General features: G+C 63.8%; 3 protein-coding genes across 5 annotated transcripts; 2 read left to right on the top strand and 1 right to left on the bottom strand.

Moving 5' to 3' along the window:
- The first annotated feature begins 1,106 nt into the window (after nt 1-1,106).
- Nucleotides 1,107-2,042, top strand: LOC112928870 (olfactory receptor 6B9-like). The gene has a single exon (XM_026010747.2). It carries the CDS (start codon nt 1,107-1,109, stop codon nt 2,040-2,042), a length of 936 nt encoding a protein of 311 aa, XP_025866532.1.
- A 2,999-nt stretch (nt 2,043-5,041) lies between these two features.
- SPRN (shadow of prion protein) lies at nt 5,042-8,520 on the top strand. 2 transcript variants are annotated; one of them, XM_072740528.1, is made up of 2 exons: nt 5,042-5,126; nt 7,745-8,520. In XM_072740528.1, exons 1-2 carry the CDS (start codon nt 5,118-5,120, stop codon nt 8,201-8,203), a joined length of 468 nt encoding a protein of 155 aa, XP_072596629.1. In that variant the 5' UTR covers nt 5,042-5,117; the 3' UTR covers nt 8,204-8,520. The 2 variants fall into 2 exon arrangements, with proteins under 2 accessions (XP_072596629.1, XP_072596630.1); XM_072740529.1 differs by lacking the exon at nt 5,042-5,126 and adding an exon at nt 5,998-6,226.
- Nucleotides 8,521-10,291: 1,771 nt separating this feature from the next.
- MTG1 (mitochondrial ribosome associated GTPase 1) lies at nt 10,292-24,621 on the bottom strand. Of its 2 annotated transcripts, none has more exons than XR_011997643.1 (11): nt 24,377-24,621; nt 23,581-23,645; nt 20,815-20,919; nt 18,222-18,302; nt 17,751-17,807; nt 16,918-17,008; nt 15,542-15,603; nt 14,966-15,062; nt 14,581-14,688; nt 11,006-11,118; nt 10,292-10,724 (listed from the first exon to the last, which is right to left on the bottom strand). XR_011997643.1 is itself a non-coding variant. In XM_072740527.1 (11 exons), the coding sequence occupies exons 1-11, from the start codon at nt 24,486-24,488 to the stop codon at nt 10,591-10,593; spliced, it is 999 nt and encodes a 332-aa protein (XP_072596628.1). In that variant the 5' UTR covers nt 24,489-24,621; the 3' UTR covers nt 10,292-10,590. The 2 variants fall into 2 exon arrangements, 1 of the variants encoding a protein (XP_072596628.1); XM_072740527.1 differs by having other exon boundaries at nt 14,581-14,662.
- Nucleotides 24,622-26,766: the final 2,145 nt, after the last annotated feature.

The following is a 26,766-nucleotide window of genomic DNA, read 5'->3' as shown; positions in this document are numbered from 1 at the left end:
CCAGACCCCGACCCTGACCCTTGGAGCCCCGCAGGGACCCAGGGAGGCCGCACCTCCTGGGGGGAGGCTGTTCCTGAGGCAAAGGCCGGGGAGGGCGAGGGGCCCTGGGCCTGGGGTCCGAGCGGGTCCCACCGATCAAGCGCGCCCCCCCGTCTGCAGACACTCTGCCGAGAACTGGGGGGCAGGCCTCAGCCGTCCGCACCCGCCCATGAACGACCTCCCCCCAGCCCCAAGCAGCCCCCGCTGTCCAGGGCTGAGCAGGTTGCCGGGAGCGCGGTCCCCTCCCCGGGTGAGTGGCGGTGGTATCCCAGGGACCATAGTGCTGCGGGAACCCCCGGTGCACCCCTGTCCACGGGGCAGCGTGAGCCCGGCTGGCTCCCCAGACTCCAGGGCCAGGGGGGTCCATCACCCTGAGACACCTAGGACAGGGGTGTCCTACCCCTTGCGGCTCCCAGCCCCCAAACAGCCACTTTGCTGCTCAGAAAGCTCAGGTTAAAGACCTCGGGGGCTCAGCCACCACCGACCTGGGCAGGAGCCCCCCCTTCCGCAAACCTGCTGGTGGCTGCTGGGCCCCGAGAGCCCCCTGGCCGTCCCATGGACGTGGTGTCCGTCCCCAGGCCTGAGGGCCCCTGAGCATTCTGGGGGGACCGGCCGAGGCCAGGACGATGCCCAGGGACATGCCTGAAAGACAAAAGGGGTCTTCCTCTTGCTCCGGGTGCTGTGCACTCCAGGTGTGGGGGGCATGTGTACACCTGGAGATGTGAGGGGTGCACACGGACAGAGGGTGCCCCGGGGTGGGTGGGTGGGTGTGCGTCCTTGCGCACACACCCCTGGCGGGCACCGGTGCACTGGAGCAGGAAGGGCACACACCTGGCGGCTTCCGCAGGAGATCGCTGGCCTGTGGGGCCCAAAGCCCCTTTGCAGGGGCCACCCGGGTAACAGCGTGGGGGTGGGGGTGGGGGTGGGGGCGACACCCAGGGGGGCAGCACCGTGGGGACCCCTCTCGGGAGGGGTGACGGCACAGCCACCGGCCCCGGCGGCCACTCACTGCCGCGTCCCCCCGCCGTTCCAGGTGCTCCGAAGGGCCCGCCCCGGCAGCCAGGGCCATGGGCAACTCCACCGACGCCCTGCGAACGGAATTCATCCTGCTGGGCTTCCCAGAGCTGTGCCACCTTCGGGGACTGCTTTTCGGGTTATTCCTCGCCACCTACCTGGTGACCGTCCTGGAGAACCTGGTCATCGTGGTGACCGTCCGAGTCAGCCGCCAACTGCACACGCCCATGTACTTCTTCCTGGCCAACCTGTCGGTGCTGGAGACCCTCTACATCTCGGTCACCGTCCCCAAGCTGCTGGCAGGCCTCCTGGCGCGGGCGAGGACCATCTCCTTCGCGGGGTGCCTCACGCAGCTGTTTCTCTTCCTCTCGCTCGGCTCCTCCGAGTGCTTCCTCCTGACCACCATGGCCTGTGACCGGTACCTGGCCATCTGTCGCCCGCTGCGCTACCCGGCCACCATGAACCGGGGGCTCTGCCTATGGCTGGCCCTGGGCGCCTGGCTGGGCGGCTTCCTGGCCTCGTTCGTGTCCGTGGCTCTCATCTCGCGCCTCAGGTTCTGTGGCCCCAACGTCCTCAACCACTTCTTCTGCGACGTCTCACCCCTGCTGCAGCTCTCCTGCTCTGACACCACTGCCGTGGAAGTTCTGGACTTCGTGGCAGCCCTGGCTGTGCTTGCCACCTCCCTGCTGGTGACCACGGTGTCCTACGCACACATCCTGGCCACCGTGCTGAGGATCCCGGGGTGGGCCAGACGCCGGAGAGCCTTCTCCACCTGCGCCTCCCACCTGCTGGTGGTGGCCGTCTTCTACAGCACCACCATCTTCATGTACGCCCGGCCTCGCGCCGCCAGCTCCATCGACCTCAACAAGCGGGTGTCCGTGGTCTACTCACTCGTGACCCCGCTGCTCAACCCCGTCATCTACTGCCTGCGCAACCGGGACATCAGGGAGGCTCTGGCCAAACTCCTCCACGCCCCTGGGCCCTGCTGACCACCAGCTGCAGGAGGAAGGACTCCCCGAAGCCCTCCTCCCCCTGCTCACAGCCCCAGCCCAGCCCGGGGCAGGCCACAGCCTGGCACCCTGAGCCACAGCTGCCAGGGACCAGAGCTCCCGGCCACCCGTGCTCCAGAGCGTCAGCACCCGAGCGTGGACAGCTCCCGGCAGGGCCTCAGCCCAGGAGGGCGACCCCCTCCCCTCCTTGTCCCCCCTCCCCTCCCCGTCCCCATTCCCATCCCCTCCCCCATTCCCCTCCCCTCTCCTGTCCCCTCCCAGGCCCATTCCCCTTCCCCATTCCCCCTCCCCTCCCCATTCCCCTTCCCTCTCCACTCCCTCACCCCACCCCACCCCACCACCCCTCACAGGAAGGCTCCTCCCCCCCACCCTCCCACCCCCGGAGTGGCCAGCCCCTCTTCCTGGCCCTCCTGGGCCCTCCCTGCCCTGTCCCTCAGCCCCCCCGGATGGCCTCCAGGCCCGATGGCCCCAGGCCCTAGAGCAGACCTTGCCACCAACCTCAGCTGGCTGGACGGCGGGCCATCTTTCCTCAGAAACAAGAATGTCACTTTACCAAAACTTGGCGGGTCTTGGGGATCTCTGGGTGGCCGAGTGGTTTAGCGCCACCTTCAGCCCAGGGCGTGACCCCGGGGTCCCGGGATGGAGTCCTGCGTCAAGCTCCATGCATGGAGCCTGCTGCTCCCTCCGCCTGTGTCTCTGCCTCTCTCTGTGTCTCTCATGAATAAATACATAAAATCTTGAAAATAAAAAAACAACCTGGCGGGTCTAACGGATAGATGGCAAGCCCATATGCGGTATTTCTGCCTTTTCTTTGTTCCCTGGCACTTAGGGGCAGAAACTGGGTTGGCCCAGCACTCCCCTTCTTAGTGTGCTGTCGTCACTGGTCAGGGTGACCTCATTGTTTCCCCTGCCGCAGCCCCAGCGAGTGTTTCATGTCCCTCCCCCCACCCCACCCCCGCCAGCGGTGTACCCACAAACCTGTCCCACTGCTTTGCATGTGAGACTGTTAAATGCGCAGACGTGATTTCCTACAGTTTTGCTTTATTATTTTGAGGTTATGTCACTACGTACACGAAATTCCAAACTGCTTTGTCACCTTGGTGAATCTAACCTTTGGTCTAGAAGAAGCGCTTCTCTGTCTCCCATAAGGCTTCCTGCCTCGACCCTGAGGCTCGGGTCTGACGGGTCTGACGTCCACAGAGCCGTGCGCGCCCCCGGGTCACTCGTGGGAGCTTGTGTGACACAGGACTTCTGTCTGGGCCTCTCAGCTCTGCAAACCGCACCTTGTGTCCCGGCTGCCCCCCGTGTCTGTGGAGACATCAGCTTGTCTTCAGTCCCTTTAGGTTACTGGGTTTCCCCCGTTGCCAGAAGCTTTCAAGGTCTTCTAACAAGAAGTTTGGTGTTTGGCTTCCAGGGCATGCTCTTCTCTGTACTTGCCATGCTTGGAGCTTGTGATGCTTCTAGAATTTGTGCCTTGCCTCATCGGCTTTTGGAAATGGTCGGCTTGTGCCCCTAGACACTGCACCTGCCACGTCCCCCCTTCGCCCGGCTCCGCATGTGGCCCCGCAGCCCTGGCAGCCAGCTGCGTACGCTCGCTTCCTCTCTGTGCTTTCTTCTGGAAATTTCCTTCTCCTCTTCCAGGCTACTAATTCTCCCTGGCCACATCTAATCCGCGTTTTTAAGTGTATTCTTTTCAGTTCTAGAATTTCCGTTTGGTTCTTTGAGGTTCTGGCTGCGTCACGCTCTCGCCCCCGTCCTACTCGTGTGGGTGCGTGTGAGGTTGTTCCGTGTGTCCCTTAGCGACACTCGCTTTGCCTGCACTGCTCTGTGTGATCCTCGCCAAGACCAGGTTGCTTTATCCCCGTGACCTTTTATAACAATGTCTGACACACTGAGTCCTTCCTTGATCTTGTTTATCAAAATGAGTTATATTAGTACTTTTTTCACTTTCCCATATGGACTAGAAACCCTTGGGTTCTCTGTTACTTGCTCAGGACGGCACAACCAAGTACCACCCATGGGGTGGCTTAAACAGCAGAAGTTCATTTTCCTGTTTTGTTATTGTTGTAACTCTTGAGATCCTATCCTTCTCCCTCAATTTCACTTGTCACCTGAGCTTTTTCTTTTTTTATATATATATTCTTTTATTGGAGTTCAATTTGCCAACATATAGCATATCACCCAGTGCTCATCCCAGCAAGTGCCCCCCTCAGTGCCCGTCACCCAGTCACCCCCCCACCTCCCCTTCCACCACCCCTAGTTCGTTTCCCAGAGTTAGAAGTCAGTCTCTCATGTTCTGTCTCCCTCTCTGATATTTCCCACTCATTTTCTCTCCTTTGCCCTTTGTTCCCTTTCACTATTTTTTATATTTCCCGAATGAATGAGACCATATAATGTTTGTCCTTCTCCGACTGACTTACTTCACTCAGCATCACACCCTCCAGTCCCATCCACATCGAAGCACATGGTGGGTATTTGTCCTTTCTGATGGCTGAGGGATATCCCACTGTCCACATAGACCACATCCTCTTGATCCATCATCTGTCGATGGACACCGAGGCCCCTTCCACAGTTTGGCTATTGTGGACGTTGCTGCTGTGAACATTGGGGTGCAGGTGTCCCGGCGTTTCCCTGCATCTGTATCTTTGGGGTAAATCCCCAGCAGTGCAATTGCTGGGTCGTAGGGCAGGTCTATTTCTAACTCTTTGAGGAACCTCCACACGTTTTCCCACGGTTCTGGGGGCTGGAAGTCTGACACAGGGTGTGGCGGGGCTGGTTCCTCCTGAGGCCGCTCTCCTGGGCTCACAGATGGCCGTCCCCTCCCTGTGTGCTCACCTGCTGGTCCTGTGCCTGCCTGTGTCCTGGTCTCTCCTTATAAGGACACCAGGCAGATTGGATCAGGGCCTGCCTTACGGACCTCATTTTACCCTGATTACCTCTGTAAAGACCCCATCTCTAAATACAGACCCATTCTGAGGTTGTAGGGGTTGTGCCATCACACGATTGTGTGTGGAGCAGCAGCTCTGAGCCTCTGGGCATCGAGAGGGGTCACTCATGTCACAGGTGAGGAGGTCGTGGGGTGCACTCCTGAAGCCATCAGGGCAGCCTGGTGTCCCCAGGCCGACTGGCCAGGGCGCAGGGAAGGAGATCTCAAAGCCGGGTAGCAGGGAAGTGTGATGGATGCAGCGGGACAGGGAGGGGCGGTTGGCTGGGGCAGCGGCTTGGCTTCCAGGCGGGGGCTGCACAGGCCGGGAGCCAAGGTCAGCCATGGCTCCTTTGCTCCCCGGCCTTGGAAGACGGAGCCTCCTGTGGGCCCTGGACGCCGGAACCTAGAACCGGGCCGCTGGGGCATTCTGAGGGCGTCTGGGGCACATGGCGGGAGGGGCTGCGGGGAGGCAGGGGAGGAGGGGGGAGGGGGGAAGGGGAAGGGGGAGTGGGAAGCGGGCGCGGGGCAGGGGCGTGGATGGTGAGGATGGGGGGCAGGGGAGGGGGGAGGAGGAAGCAGGGGGAGGGGGGAGAGGGAAGCCGGGGAGAGGGGAAACAGGCAGCGGGGTGCGGGACTGGGATGACGGGGCAGGGCGCGGGATGGTGAGGATGGGGGGCAGGGGGGCGGGGGCAAAGGGCGAGGAGAGGAGAGGGGGGAGGGGGAAGCAGGGGGGAGGGGCGGGGGGGGAACAGGCGGGGGGGGGCGCGGGGCAGGGATGGCGGGGCGGGGGTGCTGGGTGCAGCGGGCGCGGGGCAGGGGCGGGGGGGTGGCGAGGATGGGGGGCAGGGGAGGGGGAAGCAGGCGGCAGGGCGCGGGGCAGGGGCGCGGTGGGGGGATGGCGAGGATGGTGGCAGGGGGACGGGGCAGAGGGGAAGCAGGTGGCGGGGATGGCGGGGAGGGGGGAGGGGGAGGGGGAACAGGCGGCGGGGCGGGGGCGGGGGCGGGGGGTGCCGAGGGGCCGCTCTCCTCCTCCTCCTCCTCCGCCGCCGCCGCCGCCGCCGCCGCCTCCCCTCCCGGGCACGAGCCTCGGGCCCGCCCGCCCCCGCCCTCCGAGGCCTCGGCAGCCGGCTCCGCCCGCCCGCAGCGGGGTCTCGGCCGCCGCGGCTCCCTCCCTCCCTCCCTCCCGCGCCCCTGCAGCGGCGTCTCCGGCCCGGGGTCCGCAGCAAGCCCGAGGCGGGTAAGGCGGGGCGGAGGCGGCGCGAGGGCCCGGGGGCCCGGGGAGGGTCGCGGAGGGTCGGGGAGGGTCGCGCCGCTGCCGGTCCCCGCGGCCCGATGGGGCCCAGCGAGCGGCCCGGCCCGGCCCCGGGCTCCGCGGCGGTGGGGGGAGCGGACGGCGCCCCGGGTCCCGGGCTGCGGGGCGGGGCCTGCACGGGGTCACGGCGCGCGTGTCCGCGCCGCCTGCGAGGCCAGAACGCCCTGCTCCGCCCCGAGGGTCCGGGGGAGGCACACACCTGGTCTCCGCCGCCGGCGCCTCGGGTCCTGCGGGGCCTGGGTGGGTGGTCCCGGGGCGGCCCAGGCCGCGGGCCCCAGCGCAGGTGTTCACCCCCCCCCCCCCATTCTTTGCTCCCGCTCCACCCCTGGGCGCGCATAACCCCTGTCATCCTCCAACTCACCCCTTCCTCCTGCCTTAACGGGACCCCACCCTCTCCCCAGGCCTGACCGCCTAACCCCCACCCCCACCCGCGGGGCCCCAGCGCGTCCCACCCTGAGCTCAGGATGCTGGTGGCTGCGGACCGCCCAACGCTGAGCCCCCAGCCCTGGCTCCCCAGGCCCTGAGCCCCCAGACCCTGAGCCCCTGAGCCCCCAAGCCCCCAGACCCTGAGCCCCTGAGCCCCCAGACCCTGAGCTCCCTGTCCCCAGGCCTGGCCCCCCTGGTCCCTAAGCCCCAGCGTCCCAGGCCCTGGGCCCCCCAGGGCCCTGAGCCTCCTGGGCCCTGAGCCCCCAGACCTTGAGCCCCTGAGCCCCCCGTCCCTGAGCCTCCCCAGTCCCTGAGCTCCTGAGCCCCCTGTCCCTAGGCCCTGGCCCCCTGAGCCCCCTGTCCCCAGGCCTGGCCCCCTGGTCCCTGAGCCTCCCTGGTCCCTGAACCCCTGGAACCTGACCCCCTGGCCCCAGGCCCTGGGGCCCTGGGCCCTGAGCTCCCAGACCCTGGCCCCCTGAGCCCACTGTGCCCAGCCCCTGGCCCCCGACCCCCTGGCCCCCCTGGTCCCCGAGCCCCTGACCCCTGGCCCCAGGCTCTGGCCCCCCTGGTCCCTGAGCCCTGGCCCCCTGACCCCTGTCCCCAGCCCCTGGCCCCCCAAACCCCTGGCACCCTGGCACCCTGGCTCCCCTGGTCCCCAACCCCCTGACCCCTGGCCCTAACCCCCCTGGCCCCCTGAGCCCCTGACCCCTGTCTCCAGCCCCTGGCCCCCCGAACCCCTGGCCCCAGGCCCTGGCACCCTGGCCCCCTGGCCCCCCTGACTCCCTGGCCCCCCTGGTCCCCGACCCCCTGACCCCTGGCCCTAACCCCCCTAACCCCCCTGGCCCCCCTGAGCCCCTGACCCCTGTCCCCAGCCCCTGGCCGCCCGACCCCCTGACCCCCTGGCACCCTGGTCCCTGGCCTCAGGCCCTGGCACCCTGGTCCCTGGCCCCCTGACCCCTGGCCCAGCCCCGGCACCCCCGCCCCGGGAAGCTGAGGCCCTTTCCCCTTCCGCCGCAGGTGTGCTCCGCAGCGATGAACTGGACGGCCGCGACGTGCTGGGCGCTGCTGCTGGCCGCCACCTTCCTCTGCGACGGCGGCGCGGCCAAGGGCGGCCGTGGGGGGGCTCGCGGCAGCGCCCGGGGAGGGCTGCGCGGGGGCGCGCGGGGGGCCCCGCGGGTGCGCGTGAGGCCGGCGCCGCGCTACGGGGGCTCCTCGCTGCGCGTGGCGGCGGCGGGGGCGGCGGCGGGGGCGGGCGCGGCCGCGGGCCTGGCGGCGGGGTCCAGCTGGCGGAGGGCCCCGGGCCTGGGGGAGCGCGACCCCGACGACGGCGAGGACGCGGCCCCGGGCGGCAACGGGACGGGCCGAGGCGTGTACGGCTTCCGCGCGTGGACCTCGGGCGCCGGGCCCACGGGCAGCCCGCGCCTCTGCCTGCTGCTGGGCGGCGCCCTGGGCGTGCGGGGGCTGCTGCCGCCCTAGGCCCGGCTCGGGGGGGCCCCGGCCCCCGGCCTCCCCGCCCCCCCCTCCCCTGCCCTGCCCGCGCCCTGCCGGCCCCTCCCTGCGCCCAGAGCCCGGCGCGCCCGCTGGGGGGGATGCCCGGCCCACGCCCGCGGTCGTCGGCCTCCCCAGACAGGCAGGTGCCCTGTGCCCCCTGCACCGACCTGGCCAGGCGGTGCTGACCCGGCCGGGACCCGAGGACCCCGCGGCCTCCCTCACAGAAGCGCAGAACCCACCAGAGGCCCCACTCACGGGCTGCGGTGTCCTGCCACCGCCTGCGGGTCCCGGAGCCCAGGCGCGCCCAGCACGGGCCTCCGCACAACCCCCAGGGCACCCGGCCGCAGCCTCGCCAGCTCACCCCCGGGCGCAGCGGCCGGTCCCTCCCTGGGCCACACTCAGACCAGGGGCTTGGAGCCACTCTGGCCCAACTTGAAACAAATCATTCCACTTTTCTTGAGACCTATTTGGGGAGGAAAAAAAAAACCCCAAAGGTTCTGTTTAAATTTCAGGAGCTCTCCGTTTCCTTTGAGCTTCAGGTTTACCTTCTGGAACCAGTGCCCGTGGGCACCCAGGACGCAAACTGCCCTCGCGCTGGGCCCTCCCGGGGCAGCCAGGTGCGTGAGGCCGCCCCATAGCCGGCAGCAGCACCTCCCGGGAAGGGGACGTGTAACCGGCGCAGGCCAGACCCCGGGTCAGAACCAGCAGGCAGCACCGAGGGCCCGAGGACTCTGGCTCAGCCCAAGAAAGCCCGCAGAGGCTGAGCCCCCGCCGTTCCGAGGGCAGGACAGAGCCGGGGAGCCTCTGAGGAGATGCCAGGCGGGCCCTGCAAGATTTGCCTCCGGCACCCCAGCAGCCCTATGCAGGAGGCCAGCCCTCGGCTTCTCAGGCGCCAGGAGGCCCGTTTCCCTCGAGCCTCGGGCCTGGGTCACCGCCCCTGAGCTCAGCCCCGTGGCCCTCGGCTCTTCACACTCTCCAGCCCATAGCCCACGGCAGGACGGCATCCCCGCCGGGGCCTCCGATCTCCTCCTCTGGTGCTCACTGAAGGCCTCAGCGGCTGCTGGGCTGCCCCCCAGACCCGGGGGCCTCGGGACTCAGATGCCGGCACCTGCAGGGGCCCCACAGCTGACTCACAGGTCTGGTTGGGGCGGGGGGGGGGGTCTCCAAGCTACCAGCAGAATCGCGGACCAAGCATTTTTCTCCAAAGACCAGGACACAGTTCCCCGCAGCCGCCCGCGTCCACACCGCCAACATTCCAGGGGACAGCAAGCCCAGACACGCCTCCATCCACTCCAGACCAAACGTGATGCTACCAAAGACCCACAGGCCGTGGCCAAGCCCTGCCCAGGGCCCAGGGGCAGTGTGTCCATTGAGCCACCGTACCTGCGGGCAGGACACCCATCGGGGCTGCTCCCTGGGCGCACTCGGTTCCACCTGAGGGCAGGAGCATGGGCCCAGCCTCCGGGCGCCCTGGCAGGCCGCACGCACCACGTGGAGATGCGCGGAGTCAGGGAGCGCCTGGCATTGGACAAAGCCGCAAGTGTGGACGCTTCGCACTCTACTGGCCAGGGCCCCAGCAGGAGGCAGGCGGCGCCCGGGCCGGGGACCCTCAGGAGAGGTTAGTGTGTGCACACGGGGTGGGCGGCGTCGGGGGGTGCTCAGCGGAGACCCCGGGGTTTCCAGGAGGCCACGCCCGGCCGGACACAAGGGGCAGAGCCCTGACCGGGCCCAGCCTGAGCGCTGTGCTGGGTGCAGGCCAGCAGGTGCAGCTCCCGGGGAGGAGCCTCATGGGCCTGTCGGGTGAAAGGTGCTCACGGGCGGTGGCGAGCAGCTCGGGAGTCCCCGCCAACCGCACCAGCGCCACAGCCACTTGGGGACCTCCTGTCCATTCGTGTCCATGTATCAGTCGTGTCGTAAAATAAACACCCTGCTGGCAAACAGACTCTGGTTTCCTGAGGGCCCAGGACACTAACCCCCAAGGACCTGACGCAGGAGCCCTACTTACTAAGCCGTTCACCTCCCGTGCCTCTTGGTGCGAGGCGCACGAATGAGCCGCCAGCACAGAGAGACCTCTTAAATGTTTAGATTACAGATTGTACTTTCACCTCCTAAGAAAGCGTCAGCGTCTCCTGAACAGATCCCTGGCGTGTGCGAGGCAGGGACAGCCCTGAGGTCAGCCGCCCTGGGCGCAGGCCCTGTGGGCGGCAGCTGGCCCGGCCCCCTCCTGGGTGGGGCCCCGCGTGGACTCTACAACGACCACACAGAGCTTCTGGGATCCCAGCGCCCAGTCCTTGGCTGTGAAGCTCTGGGACGTCCCACATCTCGGGTGCCAAGGGCCAGGCGGGCATGAGGCCCCCGCCAGCAGGACCAGTTCAGGGGTCTGCGCGGGACGAGCTCCGCAGGACGTCCCTGTCCAGCATCACTGGGCCCAGCAGCCCGTGGCGGAAGGTCCGGAGGAAGTCGCGGGCTGCCGCGGGGTAGTTAGGCTGGATGACGTTGACGTCTCCTGGGGAGAAAGGGTCATGAGGAGGGCCGTCCTGCAGTGCAGGCCCAGGGTTCACACGCACCCCTCCCGGCGCGGCCCCAGGGACTGGTGGTGGGCACTGCGGAGCCCGGGCAGAGGCACCTGGACCTCAGGAGGCCTCCCCGGGGGAGGGGGTGCAGGGTGTACCCAGTACAAGGCAGGGCCGCCCGGCCCCCTCCTCTGCGGAAACCCCGTTCCCAGAGCAGCCAGCTGTGCCCGCCACGTCCCCATAGCCGCAGCCCCGGGGGGCCTCCGCGGCTCACCTGTGCCCGTGAGCACCTTCACCTTGTGGGTCTTCCCCAGCCTCACCGCCACGTGCTTCAGCACACGGGTGATGTCATCACAGGCTCCGTCCAGGCCGTAATGCTGCACGTACCTACAGAGACCAGGGATCAGGGCGGGGAGCCGGGCCAGGACACCCCCCAGAGCCGCCGACATGCACCCTCCCACTTGGCCATGACCACCTGTCCCAAGCCGCCCTCAGGCTGCATCGTCCACCCCAGTCCCGAGCAGGCCCACAGCCTCCGGACAGCCGCCCCCGGTCAGGAGTGAGCACCAGCGTCGGCAGCACCCGCTGCGCCAGGGCCTGAACAGGTCGGCCTGGCACGTCTGCAGCCCCCAGAGCAGCACAGGATGACGGGGCACCCCCCACGGCCGAGGACAGCCAGGGACTCTCGCACCCTCCCCATGCCACGCGTCGCGGGCCCCGGGCCAGATAGGAGAAGCCCAGCACCCGGCCAGACGCGTCCGACCCCACAGGGCTGAAGGAGACCAGCCTCGTCCAAGCCACTCCCCGAGCCCCAGGAGCTGCACCCACACCCCTGCCGGGTCACTGCAGCCTGGACCTCCCGACAGGCAGGGGAGATGCTGTCACCCACCTCGGGGTGTACCGGGGAGGACAGGTGCAGCCACGTGGAAAGTAAGACCTGGCCCAGCCCCCCGCGGGGCTCGGGGAGCCTGGGTCGGGGCGTGGGAACCCCAAGGCCAAGGGCAGCCAGCGGCCCCAGGGCGCTCTGTCCTGGCAAGCCGGGGGGCTGCCTCTGGGTCAGCACCCCACTCACACGCAGCCGAGACTCCGCAAACTCCAGAAATGCTGCAGGGCCGCAGAGGCCCGAGCAGACTCACAGCCCCAGACGTCAAAGCCGTGGAGAATGTGGACAGGCCCCCGCCACTGTCCACGTGGCACCTGGAGACCCCGGAGCCCGCGGGGTCATCGGGCTGCGGGCCCCAGGGAAGGGTTCCGGAAGTCTGCCAGCCTCACTGGCCAGGGAGGCAATTCTCCGAAGCCAGAGGCCAGGAGGGGCCGCGGCCAGTGCTCACGCGGCGCCACGAGCAGGTGCACGGGGCGCAGGCAGACGACCGTCCCAAGCAAAGCCCGAGAGCTTGTGCAGGAGCTTAGAGATCCCGCCGCCCCCAGACAGAACTCCAGGAGCCTGGCATCCGGCAAACTCCACCCAGCACACAGCAGGACCGTCGTGAGGACGAGACCTGGCGCTCAAAGTCCGGGCGGGGGGGTGGGGGATTAGTAGAAGAGACGCCAGACTGCTTCTTGCGGCCACGTTCCACGTGGTTACCAGGCCAAGTGGAGAGAAGATGGGAACACGGTCCCAGTCGGACTGCGGAGCCGCGCCCGGAGACACGGGCAGGTCGACACGCAGGGGCGCAGGGGCGGGCCCACACGGGGCAGCAGCCGGGGCCAACACTCCGGAGGACGGAGGAGCCGGGAACCAAAAACACAAGGAGAAATCACGGCTGGAGATCTGACAAAAGCTACGACGCCACAGTCCTAAGAACCCCACAAACCGTAACCCGAGGAAAACGCCAAGGAAACCGTCGCGGGCCTGTTGTCATAAATGGCTCAGAAGCCCGATGAGAAACTCTTAAAGCAGCAGGAGGAACAGAGACGAACATGACCGATGACCCATCAGAGACCACGGGGTGACAACGCGATGCCATAACGTCCTTCCAGAAAACCGCAGTCCGTCTAGACCCTCCGGAGCAGGGCAGCTTTGCAACACAGACGTGAACTAAAGGCTCCTGCAAACCACCCCAACTGGAAAGAATTCAGCAGCAGCAGCCCTGCCCCGCGACAAACATCCCGGGAAGTCCCAGGGGACGGTGACGTACACGGAACTGGCGCGCCCACCGACCCTAAGGCGATGGGGAAAGGGCGGAGGTTTGTTAGACCTGAAGTCTCTGTCTCTCTCAGGTTTACAAAATACGTAAAAAGACGCTGAACAGGGCAGCCCTGGTGGCTCGGCGGTTTTGCGCTGCCTTCGGCCCAGGGCCTGATCCTGGAGACCCAGGATCGAGTCCAACATCAGGCTCCCTGCATGGAGCCTGCTTCTCCCTCTGCCTGTGTCTCTGCCTCTCTCCCTCTCTCTCTCTCTCTCTCTCTCTCTGTCTGTCTCTCATGAATAAATAAATAAATAATAAAATCTTAAAAAAAAAAAAGACGCTGAACAACAAAAGCCCGAAGACCCGGAGAAGAATGGAGACGCGCGGCCGTAAGGGGCTGGCGCTCACGGCTGTTCCTTGAACGCTGAGGCAAGGGCCTCCAGAAGCCACGGATGACGAGCCGGGAGATGGGACACAGGGACATCGTGAGTGTCCACTCAGTGCACCAGAGGCCAAAGAGAGACACGGAAAGGCAGGGGAGGGAGACAGACAGGCAGACGCAGAGGAGACGGAAGGAGCGGGGACAGGAGGCCCAGACAGCAGGACGGCGGCGGGGGGAGCCTGAGCGAGGGGCAGGGAGCCCGATGCAGGGCTTGACCCCAGGGCCCGGGACCACGACCCAAGCCGAGGGCACACGCTCCACCGACGGAGCCACCTGGCGCCCTTCCCGAAAGACGACAAATTTAACCCCAGCGTCAATCATGTAAACGGCCCAAAGACCTGAAATAAAAGACAGAAATGGTCAGATTGGATGAAAAACAAGACCTCGCCGTCTGTACGTGAGAAAGACACTTTCAATAGAAAGACACAAATATGCTTAAAGCAAAAGGTTAAAAAGAGATGCAGCGCTTGGACACCATCCAAAGCCGGAGTCACTGGGCACCTACCAGCCGAGGCAGACGTCAGAACAGAGCACGGGGAGGGTCAAGGCCGTTCTGAACGACCACGGCATCAAATCGGGGTCGCGATGACCCGCGCGCCTTGCTACGGAGCTTTGAATACACGAAGCAGACGGACGTGGCCGCAGGGATAGACTGACCAGTCACAGGTGGACACCTCGGTACCCCGTCAACGACTGACGGCAGAAACAGGAGGAAAGGCAGCAAAGGAGCAATAAGGAAATGATAAAGGTCGAACGGTCATCGTCAATAAAAGGGAGAGCTGGTTCCTGGTGGAAATCCGCAAAACTGATGAACCTCTAGCGGGACGTCCTGGAAACATCCAGCTCATCCTGGTGACGACAAACGGACGTGTCGGTCTGTACCGCGGACAGCACGTGCCAGCCACCAGGAGCCACCCGCGTCACAATGCGCAGGAACCCCAAAGCAGCCACGCTGAGCGCAGGGAACCCAACAAGAGCGTCCAGGCCGTGTGACTCCATTCACAGGACTCGAGCGACAGACCAAAGGTGGTCACCAGGGTGTGGCGTGCGGGGTCTGGGGACCCCTCTGCAAAATGGGGGAAGGAAGGGGCAGGAAGGAGCAATCGCCCCAGCGCACAGGACACTGCGGGGTTTTCTTGACTGTGTGACACTCAAACGTGTCAGGCCGTACGTGATGTGCAGAGTTCGTCTAAACGCCTTAGGCTGCTACGTCCGTCCCCTAATTACGTTTGCACGGGAGGAGAGAGGACCGGCCGCCGCCCCACACCCTGCACTCACCCAAAGAGCTGGTGCCTGTTGAGGGTGTAGAGAAGGTAGTCGGCCAGGGTCTCCTCCCCGACAAGGTGGTCCAACACGGTTCCTGGGACCAGGAGGCCAGTGTGAGCTCTGAAAACCAGCCCGGCATCGGCTCTCCAAGGCCCGGGGCCTGACGGCTCTGCCTCAGCTCTGCCTCGGCAGTACACCGAGGAAGGCAGGTGCTCCCCAGGCCGTGGGGAGTGGGAGTCAGAGCGGTGGCGGGCCCCCGACAGCTGGGAGCTGGGGCCGCACAGGCTGCTTGGCCTGCTCGCCCAGCACAGCCCTGAAGCATCTGCAACGGCCACATCCTGAAAGGGAGGCCCCGCACGCCAGGCCTGGCGGCCCCCCTCAAAACCCCCCCACTTACCACATAGGGCCAGCTTCAGGCCCATCTCCACACTTTGGATGCGAGGGGCCAGCACCCCAGGAGTGTCCAGCAGGAACATGAGGGGCCGCTCACAGACCTGTGCACACAGAGGGCGGTCGGACAGCCACTCCGCCCAGGCGTTGTAGGGTGGGCCTTGCACTGAGGCTCCGAGGAGACCCTGGGGCCCCGTCCTGATGGGTTCGTCCCTTACAGGAAGCTCTCGGCTTCCCCACAGGATCAGTTCCCATTGAGTTTGGAAAATAAATCAGAGCAACAGGTGCCAACAGCCCCCGTCTTCCCCTCCCAGGGCGAAAAGAGCAAGCGTGGACAGGCTGAGCAGAGCCCGAGACAGTGGGCCTCGGTGTGACCGTGGGCAGGCCTCAGGCTCCCCCATGCATTCACCAGGGTGAGAGCACACCCTCCCACAGGTTTGCGGTAAGGGTGCTGCGGTGCCCGGCACGTGACAAGCACGGGGGGGGGGATGGAGCGGGACGAGGCAGGCAGGCCACCCACTGCCCTCAGGAGGTGCCAGGCGTGTGCACGCGGAGCTCTACACCCAGCAGCCAAGGACTATACCTGAATTCTGGACATCACAGCTCTGGTGATCCCGGGCTCCCCGCCCACCCTGGTAGCTTTTCCTGCAGGATGAAATGCGGCTGTCACATGCAGTCAACACACAAAGCCTGGCAGACAAGCTGCAGAATGAGAAGTGAGACACATGGAAACCGACAGAGGCCCACGTGAGCTTGATTCAATTTGGCTCCAAAGTAGGTCACGGCAGTGACGCTTCAAGCCAGGAACCAAACCTCGTCTCTGAGACCTGCCGAGGGACAGACAGGCAAGTGCCTGACCGTGGAGGTCCCAACGGAGCCGCTCCTTTCAGCACACCAGCCGCCTCCCCCCAGACCTTGACCCTGTGGCCCTGACGCCAACCCTGCACCCTGTAAACCTGCCCCCAAGGGGCCAGAGCAACTCAAGAGTAAAGAGATACACGTGTCCATCAGTGGACACGCAAAGAAGCCAAAGCTGGTTTATAAACCCAACGGGATATTCTTCAGCCTTGAAAAGGAAGGAAATCCTGGCACTGCCCGCAGCGTGGATGGGCCCTGAGAACGTTACGCTCAGCGAAAGACGTCCAACACCAAGGGACAGACACCGTGCGATGCACTGCTGTGAGGCACCAGACCGTCACGGCTGCCGACCAGCAGACTCGGAGGGGCTGGGGCCGGGGAGAGGCGTCAGTCGTTGTTTAAAGACTTCCAGTTGGACGCAGCGGGAAAGTCTAGAAATAGCGCGGTGGATGCACAACCCCAATATACTTAAAGCCACAATTTTTTTAAAGCCACAATCTTTTTTAAAGCCATGATTAAAGAAAAATAAGCTTAAAAAAAAAAACGACTTGACAAGTCAGCAACGAGCACCAAAACACCGTGTAAAACAACGGTCCGGGTGTGTGCGCTGGGTCCGGGTGAGTGAACAGACCGCGCGTCGCTGGTGTGCAGCGGAGCCCACCTGCGCTTGGCGCTGACCTGCGGCGCTTATCGGAAGAGGGAAAGGGGGAGTAGAGCGGCTGCAGTCAGGGCGGCCCGGGAGGAGGCCACCCCAGCTGCCTGCCCCCCAGGTCATCCCGCACCTCCCGCCTGACACCAGGTCGCGTCTACGCTGCGGCACCTGAGGACAGGTGTCAGGCGCCTCGGTGATGGAGGAGGCAACCGCCAAAGAGCACGAAGGTCACCCGCGCGGGGAAACCCCGTAACGCTTCACGTCCAGGAGAGAAGACAGGTGCGACGAAGCGCGCCGCAGGATGACCCGGCCTCAGCCTTCAACCTGGCGCCAGGCAGTCAGGTGGCCCCTTCGGGCCGGGGGGCGCTGGCTCTGCCCGCGGCCAGAGGAAGGGGGGCTGCTCGCCGGGGGCACGAAGGGCCCACGCACCAGCTGCGCGGCCGCAGTACCTTTCCTGAGGTGCTGTCTCCTGAGCGCGTTGATGAGGGAGGACTTGCCCACGTTGGGGATCCCGATCACCAGGGCGCAGCACTCCAGGTTCTGCAGGGGCGCAGCGGCCGCGCAGGGTCACCGTCCGCCCGCGGCCCCGCCCACACCGACCACGCCCCGCCCACAGCACCTTGGCCACGCCCACTGTCCTGGCCACGCCACGCCCAGACCACCTGCAGCCCCACCCACAGCACCCATGACCCCGCCCAGATGGGCCGCTACCCCGCCCACAGCCCCGCCCACTCCACGTGGACCACATCCCGCCCATAGCCACGCCCCCACAGCCCCGCCCACTCCACCCACACACCGCCCCCACGCAGCCTACGGCCCGCCCACGCCACCCACTGTCCCACCCAGACCACCCGCTGCCCCCCACAGCCCCGCCCACACCGCCCATGACCCCGCCCACTCCACCCACGCCCCGCCCAGACCGTCCAAAGCCCCGCCCACAGCCCTGTGGCCCCGCTCGCTCCACCCACGCCCCGCCCAGAGCATCCAAAGCCCCGCCCACAGTGCCCTGGTCCCGCCCACTCTGCCCACGGCCCCTCCCAGAGCCTCCTCTGGCCCGTGCACGGGCCCACAGGGGAAGGTCACCCTCGTGGAGGCCCTGCCCACCTCGGCAGGGCCACCCCGACCCTTCCTGCCGCCAGCACAGGCGGGTGGAGCAGGGCACCCCCCCAGCGCCTACACAGGGAGCCCCAGGCCCAGGCGAGGAGTTCTGGGGCAGTCGCGCCCCGCAGGGGGCCTGCTCCACCGGGAGGGGCCATCCCACAGCACGGGGCCCACGACCAACCTCCTGGCGGTGATAGCGGTGGCTGCTCTCCACCAGCCCTCTGACCATCGGGATGACCTGCAAGGGACAAACCACACGGAATCTGGCTACTTCCTGAGCTTCTGGAGGCGGTGGCCTCCCAGGTCCAGCAGGGGCGGGGGGGGGGGGGGGGGGGTGCACCTGCACCCATCATCAGAGAGCAGGCCATCCCCCAGAGGGGGGCAGCTGTGACCACAGCCACCTTCCACAAAGAGGCAGGTCAGCCAGTGAAATAGTCCTCAGAATAACTGCAGAAAATGCGGCCCCAGAGCGTCCAGCAGCTCGTGGAAGCTCAGGCCCCTGCGTGCACACTGGCCCGGCGCCCCAGGACCCCCAGCGAACCCACGGATCCTCTCCAAAACTCTGCTTCTTGTGAGAGCATGAGAGAATCTCTGGGATTTCTGACCTGTATTTAAGCAAAAGCATTAGAGAGTGAAACAGAGGGGCGCCTACCTGCTGGATATTCTCATCCCTTACACAGTTGGTGAAAACAACATTTTTCAGGCCCTCTTCTTCTAGGTGTTGTATAATTTTCTGAAAAAGAGATTTCCATTTTAAATACCAAATGCAAATACGGGTGGTGTGATATGCTAAAATCAAGGATCTGAGAGGGAGGTCCCCACCCCCACAGGGCCAGGCCGCTCAGGGCCACAGCAGCAGGATGGGGAAGAGCCAGGCTGTGGGGGGGGGGGCGACGGGGGGGGGGGGGGGGGTGGTTGCAGGCAGGGAGTAGGCGGGCGGGCGGGCAGCACAGAGCACAGGAGTCCGGTGAGGGCAGGAGGGAAGTGCCCTGGCCCGGCCCCATGCACTCCAGGCTCCAGCGGGGATGAGGGCCTCTCGGGGCTCAGGCCCCCCCATGTACTAGGAGTCCCCGCCAATGTGAAGTGCTACAGCTCTGGTCTCCATTGCTGATCTTGTTACACCCTAGCTCCCCTGCACGCTGAGGCTTGAACCTAATCCAGTCACAAAGTATAGGTAGTGTTTTGAAAGCCCAAATGTAAACTAAGGCAAGTATGAATTCACTTTTTTTTTTTAAGATTTTATTTATTCATGAAAGACACAGAGACAGGCAGAGGGAGAAGCAAGCTCCCTGCGTGGAGCCCAATGCGGGACTCGATCCCAGGACCCCAGGATCACGCCCTGGGCGGAAGGCAAACACTTAACCACTGAGCCACCCATGCGTCCCTGAATTCACTGGTCTTAACATGAAGCAAATGCAGTGCAGGAACCCTACTTTTTAAAACCAGTATGGGGACACCTGGGTGGCTCAGCGGTTGAGTGTCTGCCTTCAGCCCAGGGCATGATTCCGGAGTCCCGGGATCGAGTCCTGCATCGGGCTCCCTGCATGGAGCCTGCTTCTCCCTGTGCCAGTGTCTCCGCCGCTCTCTGTGTCTCTCATGAGTGAATAAATAAAATCTATAAATAAATAAATAAAAATAAAACCTGTATGATATTGTTTGATCAGCTACCGACCTAAAAAGATGACCCATGTCTGCTTATATATTTTAATTATTCGTTAGATGATGCAGATCAAGGTACAGGCCACACAACAGAGACGTATTTGGAGCCTCACTCTGAAGTGCATCCATCCACGATGGATGTCCTGAGCCGGCACCCAGAGGCAGACATGGGGCCGCTGCTGGGGGCCTTGCCTCTCCTCTGCGGGACCTCTGCCCCAGCAGCACCTCCCAATGTGGGGAGACAGTGCTAGGTCCCCAAGGTAGGTCACCTCAGTACCCAGCATTCTATGAAAATTAGCATTTAAGGCCAGAAGCAATCACTGATTATGACTCAAGTCTCAGCCAATAAAAGCCAAGCTTGGGACAAATCTGCACAGCAGGGTGGCTTTAAATGACACCAGGTGCCGGCCTGTGGACTCTCAATGAACAAAGGACTCCTGTGGCTTCAGGATTTGATGTTTCCCTGGAAACCTTGAGACAGAGGCTTGTGGCTGGGTTTTTTTTTTTTTTTTTAAGATTTTATTTATTTATTTATAGAGACACACACACAGAGAGAGAGAGAGAGAGAGAGAGAGAGAGAGAGGCAGAGACAGAAGCAGGCTCCATGCAGAGAGCCCGGCGTGGGACTCAATCCAGGGTCTCCAGGATCACACCCTGGGCTGCAGGCGGCACCAAACCGCTGTGCCACCGGGGCTGCCCGTGGCTGGGGTTTAAGTAGCTCAGACCTAATCAACTAAGAAATCTGAGCTGTGGGCGCTGGTGGCTCAGTCGGTTCAGCATCCATGTGTCGTGTGTGCGTCTGCATGCGTGTGTGTGCATGCGTGTGTCTCTCTCTCTCTCCATGGTCAGCAGGGAGTCTGCCTCTCCCCCCAGCCCCCTCTCCCCTGCGTTCTCTCTAGCACACTCTCTCTAAAATGAATAAAATAAAGCTTTTTAAAAAGAAAAAAGAAGCCCAAATTGCATTCTCAAAACGAAAATAAAACTGCACCAACAGCCTGAACACAGCCTGGCTGGAATCCACGAGGTCTGGGACCTGCCCTCTGGGAGGGCTTTGACCCCCACAGCAGGAAGAGCAGAGCTGCGCGCTCGAAAACAGCGGGTCCAGACCTTCAGGTTTCTTGTACCTCTGTGACACCTGGGAAGGCCCTGAGCTGTGGAGTTACTTCGGGCCTCCCCACCCTTCTAGCGTCCAAATCACTGGATGTGCAGGACTGGCCAGTGAGGGCACCTGGGGCACACGTGGCCGCCAGCCCCACAGAACTTCTGAAATGCAAATCATTAAACTGAAATATGATATAAACATCATTCCTGCATCATTCCACGTCCCAAGTGCTCACGGCCACACGGGGACAGAGTCCACGCTGTGGGGCACCAGGCTCCACCTTACAGCCTGGCCACTTCCCATGGGAGATGCCCATTTGGTCACTGGGACCATAAATTAAACACTGGAGGCAAGCCTGTCCTCCTGAGGGGCCATGTGAGAATACCTCCGCAAACAGCGGGCTGTTTGCCAAAGCAAGCCTGCCCAGGTGGGTCACCCGCGAGACGGCCCGAGTGCTGCCAGCATCGGGGACGGGGACCCTCACCTGCTGCTCCTTCAGATCCGCCAAGTCCATTTTGTTGAGGACCAGCACGTGAGGCTTAAGCCCGAGAGCTTCCTGAAACAGGGGGTTGCGGCCTGAAAGTGGGATGTGGCAGAGTTAAGGCAAAACTCCTTCAGCGCTTCACCAGCCCACGAACTTTGTCTCGTTACGCAGACTGCCCACGGCCTCGGGAGGGATGAGCCGAAGGAAGCCCGGTCTCCACGCAGGGGCATGCCCCCAGCCAGCCTCTCTCCAGGCGCTAGGACAGCAGCCCGGGCCCTGCCCTCCCGGCGGGGGACAGGACCCCATCGCCGCCACGGACCCCCGCAGACACGCAGGGCAGGGCTCCATGTGCCTTCTCAAACAGGAACGACGGTGCAAAAACAAAACACAAAGCTCGGTGGAAGGTTTTCTAGCTGCTCTTTGTTTACTTGCCAAGGCACATCAAGTTCAAAATGAATGATATCACTCAAAAAAAGTGCGTCTGGATCCCTGGGTGGCTCAGCGGTTTAGTGCCGCCTTCAGCCCTGGGAGTGACCCTGGAGACCCAGGATCGAGTCCCTGCAGGGAGCCCGCTTCTCCCTCTGCCTGTGTCTCTGCGTCTCTGTGTCTCTCATGAATAAATAAATCTTTAAAAAAAAAAAAGCGCATCCGGTAAAGCCCTGACTAGTGTATCTCAAACTACTGCTACCCGCTGGTCACGCCTAGGAGCGGCCGGTCCCCCATGCAAGCCTCCCGGAGGCTCTGCCTCCTTCGGCACCGTGAGGCCCCTCCGCCCTCAGCCAGGGACCCTTGGGGTCAGGACAGGTCCCACTGGAGGGGACCCTAACACAGGCAGGAGAGGCCCTTGCTTTAGTCTCCTGAACACTCGGCCCCCGCTGGTGCTGCACCTCGTGGAGGCCTGGTGTGCAGCTCCCGAGCCTCCGGCACACCCCAGGTCCAGACGCCACTTACAGGCCGTGCTGTCACCCACACGAGAGGACTTTCCACAAACCTCACCGTCCCCTCAAGGGTTAACCAATCCTGTGTAGCTCAGAAGAGCAAAGCGTCAGACCTCCTCCCAGGGCCCCTGCCCAGCCTAGGGCTCCCCAAGCCTGGAGAGAAGCGCAGCGGTCTAGAAAGCAAAGGACAGATGTCCGCTCACTGTGCACTAGCCACAGGTTTATCGTTTTTGATCATCCCACACACGAGCGCCAGCAAACGCTCTGACCAGCAGGGCTGGCCGCAAACTGACGTACGGAGCCTACGGTAAGTAAACTTGGTACATTAGTCCAAAAGTTCCAGAGCCTTGAAGCTGTGAACCCGGCCCCTCTTCCGCGACCCTTGAGCTCCTAACAACCGTCAGCCCAACGCCGTCATCACAGAGAATCCGAGCACGGCTCAAGCACGGTGAAAACCAAGTCCGAGAAGGAAACTCGTCGAGGAACAAGAGCAGCAGGTCTCGCCATTCAGGCCTCAGGCCCGGAGGAAGGCCGGCGGGCTGCGGGCCGGCTGCACCCCACCTAGAGGACCCGCTGCTGGACTGGACTGGACTGGACGGCCAGGGCCCGCCAGGCCGGGGCTGGAGACAAAGATGCCACCTGGTAGCAGCGGGGAACTTCAGAAAACAGAGGGCCTGGACCCCATACCACACACTCCGATGAACTGGTCTGGAAAGGGGCCCAGGCCAGAGGGTTTTTTAAACCTCCAGAGAAACTCTCGTGTAATGAGGGCTGAGAACCACTGCTTGTAATGCCAGTAACTGAGAGGGGTCTCGGCCCCCGGGGTAGCGGACAGCAGACCCAGGAGGATGGAGACCAGCCGGCGGTGGTCAGGGATGCCTCCTGCCGTCCTGAGCCCGGTCAGGGAGAAGGCCCCGGACGACTCTAACCCTGCACCCAATCCTGATGGCGCTGGGGCTGAGGGAGCCCAGCGTTGGCCCAGGGCGCGATCCTGGAGACCCGGGATCGAATCCCACATCGGGCTCCCGGTGCATGGAGCCTGCTTCTCCCTCTGCCTGTGTCTCTGCCTCTCTCTCTCTCTCTGTGACTATCATAAATAAATAATAATAATAAAAAAATTAAAAAATAAAAAATAAAAAATAAAATAAAAAAATATTTTATTGATTTATTCATGAGACACACAGAGGGAGGCAGAGACACAGGCAGAGGGAGAAGCACTCCCTGTGGGAGCCTGATGCAGGACTCGATCCCAGGACCCTGGGGTCACGGCCTGAGACGAAGGCAGACGCTGCACTCCTGAGCCCCCCAGGCGTCCCAAGCATCCAACTCTGGATTTCAGTTCAGGTGGCGATGTCAGGGTCGATGTCAGGGTCGGGAGGTGGAGCCCTGCATGGACCGTAGGGTCGGCTTGAGATCCTGGCTCCTCCCGCCCTTGCATGTGTGTCCCTCCCAACTCCAATCAATCAAAATCATCTAAAACTAAAAAAACTGCCACTCTCCCTCCAAATCCACATTTTGCCAACCCAGAAGCTCTCCAAACCCTGACTTTTTAGCTTTTTATTGAGGCTTCATTATATAGGCCTGACTAATAAATCACGGGGCACTGGCAACCGGTTCCACCTCGGGCAGCCCGCTCCCCAGGCAGGTGGTTGCACGGGGCAAGCAGCCCTCAAACTTGGGTGACTTAGGGCCTCCCCAGGTCGCCTCCCCGCGGCTCACCCACCGCCACCGCCGACACTCCCACACCCAAGAAATGCCCTGGGTTTGCCAACCAGGGACAAGGCAGACCGGCCCCCTCCGCCCCTCTGCCCGAGTCACGGAAGGATATCCGGGCGTCGTGCACCTCGATGACGCAGTCCACCAGCCTCAGGCTGCTCTGCATCTTCTTCAGCCCTGGGCGACAGGGGGGCGCGTGAGCCCCGCGTGAGCCTGCCGGGGCCTGCGAGGGCCTCCGCGAGTCCAGCCCGGGGCCCCGGGAGCCGCGCGCGGTCTGGGCCACCGGGCAGCACCCAAGGCCCGACCCACGGGCGCCCCCCACCCGCCACGCCGGGCGCGCAGCGCAGCCTCCCGCAGCCCACGGCGCCCACTCCGCGCCCTCGGGTCGCCGCGCAGAGGGGAGTGAAGGGGCACAAGGGACTCGGGGTCGCCCGGGGCGCGGATAAGGACGAGGAGAGGCGGGGGCAGCGGGGGGGGGGGGGGGGGGGGGCGGGGCGGAACCAGGCCGGGAGCGGGGGGAGGGGGTCGGGCTGGGGGGGTACCGGGCTGGGGGCGGTGGGGGTCAGAGGGGGCGGGCAGCGGGGGAGGGTAGCGCGGCGGGGGGGGGACAAGGCTGGGGGCGGGGGGCGGGGGACAGCCGGGAACAGAGGGCTGGGGGAGGGGCCTGGGACAGCCGGGGGGGGGGGGGGGGGGGGCAGAACCAGGCGGGGGCGGGGACGGGGACTGGGCTGCGGGGGGTACCGGGCTGGGGGAGGGGGAGGGACAGCGAGTCAGAGCGCGGCGGGGCGGGGGGGCCAGGCCTGGGGGCAGCGGGGGGCGCAGCGGGGCGCAGCGGGTGGGCCGGGGCGGGGCGGGGCGCGCACCGAGCAGAGCAGAGCAGACCCGGCCCGGCGCCCCCCGCGCCTCACCCTTGGCCATGTGTCCCGGGAACCAGCGCGCCACGTCGCGCCCGCCCAGGGGGAAGCTCTCCCGCCAGGCGGCCCCGGCGACGCCGCAGAGCGCGCGAGAGCCCAGCCTCATGGCGCCGTGTGCCGAGCGCGGCGGTGGAACCGCTCCCGGACGGACCCCCCGCGGCCCCGACCCGGCCCGACCAGACCCCGCGGTCCCGGGGCCTCCAAACACCGCCGCGCGGCTCGCGCGTGCGCACTACGGCGCCTTCGGGGACGCGCGGGGCGGGGCCTGGGCGGGGGCGGGGCCGGGAGGAGGGGCGGGGCTACCAGCCGACCTGCGGCCTGCGCTGCGGAGTCTCGGTTTACGCGTTTTAAGGAATCACAGATACATTAACGCTCTTTACATTTAATCTTTTTTTTTAAAGATTTTATTTACTCATGAGAGACACAGAGAGGAAAAGAGAGAGAGGCAGAGACACAGGCAGGGGGAGAAGCAGGCTCCAGGCAGGAGCCCGACCTGGGACTCATCCAGGTGTCCGGGGTCACGCCCCGGGCTGAAGGTGGCGCCAAACCGCTGAGCTACCCGGGCTGCCCCCATTTAAAATCTTCTAATTCGGGGAGATCCCAGGGTGGCTCAGCGGATTGGCGCCTGCCTTCCGCCCAGGGCATGATCCTGGGGACCCGGGATCGAGTCCCACATCGGGCTCTCTGCATGGAGCCTGCTTCTGCCTCTGCCTGTGTCTCTGCCTCTCTCTCTCTCTCTCTCAAATAAATAAATAAATAAATAAATAAATAAATAAATAAATAAATAAATAAAATCTTCTAATTCGGGATGCCCGGGTGGCTCAGTGGTTGAGCATCTGCCTTCGGCCCAGGGTGTGACCCCAGGGTCCCGGGATCGAGTCCCGCATCCGGCTCCCTGCAGGGACCCTGCTTCTCCCTCTGCCTTTCTCTCTGGGTCTCTCATGAATAAATAAATAAAATCGGGCAGCCCGGGTGGCTCAGCGGTTTAGCGCCCCCTTCAGCCAGGGAGACCCAGGATCCAGACCCAGGGTGGAGTCCCACATCCAGTCCCACATCAGGCTCCCTGCATGGAGCCTGCTTCTGCCTCTCTCTCTCTCTCCTCTCTGTGTATTCTCATGAAGGAATAAAATCTTTAATAAATAAATAAAATCTTCCAGTTCGTCCCTAGGTGTATTCTAAGTGTAGCATGCCTCAGTTGTCCCCTGCCACTGACCCTTTTACAAACTTGGTTATAATTTTCAAATATTTTACATGTAGCCTACATTATCTAATATCCCCCCCCCTTTTTTTTTCAAGTGCTCTAGGTCTTTTTTTTTTAAGATTTTATTTATTTTTTTAATTTTTATTTATTTATGAGAGTCACACAGAGAGAGAGGCAGAGACATAGGCAGAGGGAGAAGCAGGCTCCATGCACCAGGAGCCCGACGTGGGATTCGATCCCGGGTCTCCAGGATCGCACCCTGGGCCAAAGGCAGGCGCTAAACCGCTGCGCCACCCAGGGATCCCTTATTTATTTATTCATAGAGACACAGAGAGAGAGGAGGGGGGAGCAGAGGCACAGGCAGAGGGAGAAGCAGGCTCCATGCAGGGAGTCAGTCGTAGGACTCGATCCAGGGTCCCCAGGATCAAACCCTGGGCTGCAGGTGGCGCTAAACTGCTGCGCCACTGGGGCTGGCCCTCAAATGCTCTGGGTCTTAAAGGAAGTCTTTGCCGATGCTGACAGCAGTCCTGCTCCCTAGACTGCTCCCTCCTGAGCCCCCTGCACAGACATAAAGGAGGTCAGGTTTCAGCTTGAACACAGGGCAGGATCACGTCCTGGAATTTGGGAAACGAGCTCCTCCTGGTTCTCAACACAGAAACGACTCTGCCGTGATGGTCTGACACCTGCCAGTTGTCAGCACTGAACATCGCAGGGACCAGGAGGTGAGCGCTCCGGGGGGAGGACAACGCAGCCCCACCACCACCACTGAGAGGCAGCGGCCACCCTGCTCACCTTTGTCACCCAGATTCGGCTCTAGGCTCGATGCAAGCAGGACAGATGACTGCCCCTGAGGGAAGCAGCAATCTCTCACAGCCCTGGGACCACGAACACAGGTGTCCACGCAAAACCACTCGAGTGACACAAAGCAGTGGACACACATCCAGAACGCTGGGGCAGGGGCCATCTGCCCCCTTGGAGGGGAGGAAGAGAAGGGCCCACAGGGAGCGTGCTGGGGCCCAGGGCATGTCCAGCACCATCTGGGACTGCAGAAGAGCCCATATGGGCCTGGCCCCAAGACCCCTCTTCCCCACACGCGTACACTCACCCTGGAGCCAGCGCCCCTGCCAGTCCCCTGGAGCAGGTCACAGGCTGGAGCCCAAGATCTGAGGAGGGGCAGGAGACG

Source organism: Vulpes vulpes, chromosome 15, assembly GCF_048418805.1.
Source record: "Vulpes vulpes isolate BD-2025 chromosome 15, VulVul3, whole genome shotgun sequence".
In the NCBI taxonomy this organism is placed as follows: Eukaryota; Metazoa; Chordata; class Mammalia; order Carnivora; family Canidae; genus Vulpes; species Vulpes vulpes.
Note: the sequence above shows the minus strand (reverse complement) of the source record. Positions and strands in the feature narration are given on the sequence as shown.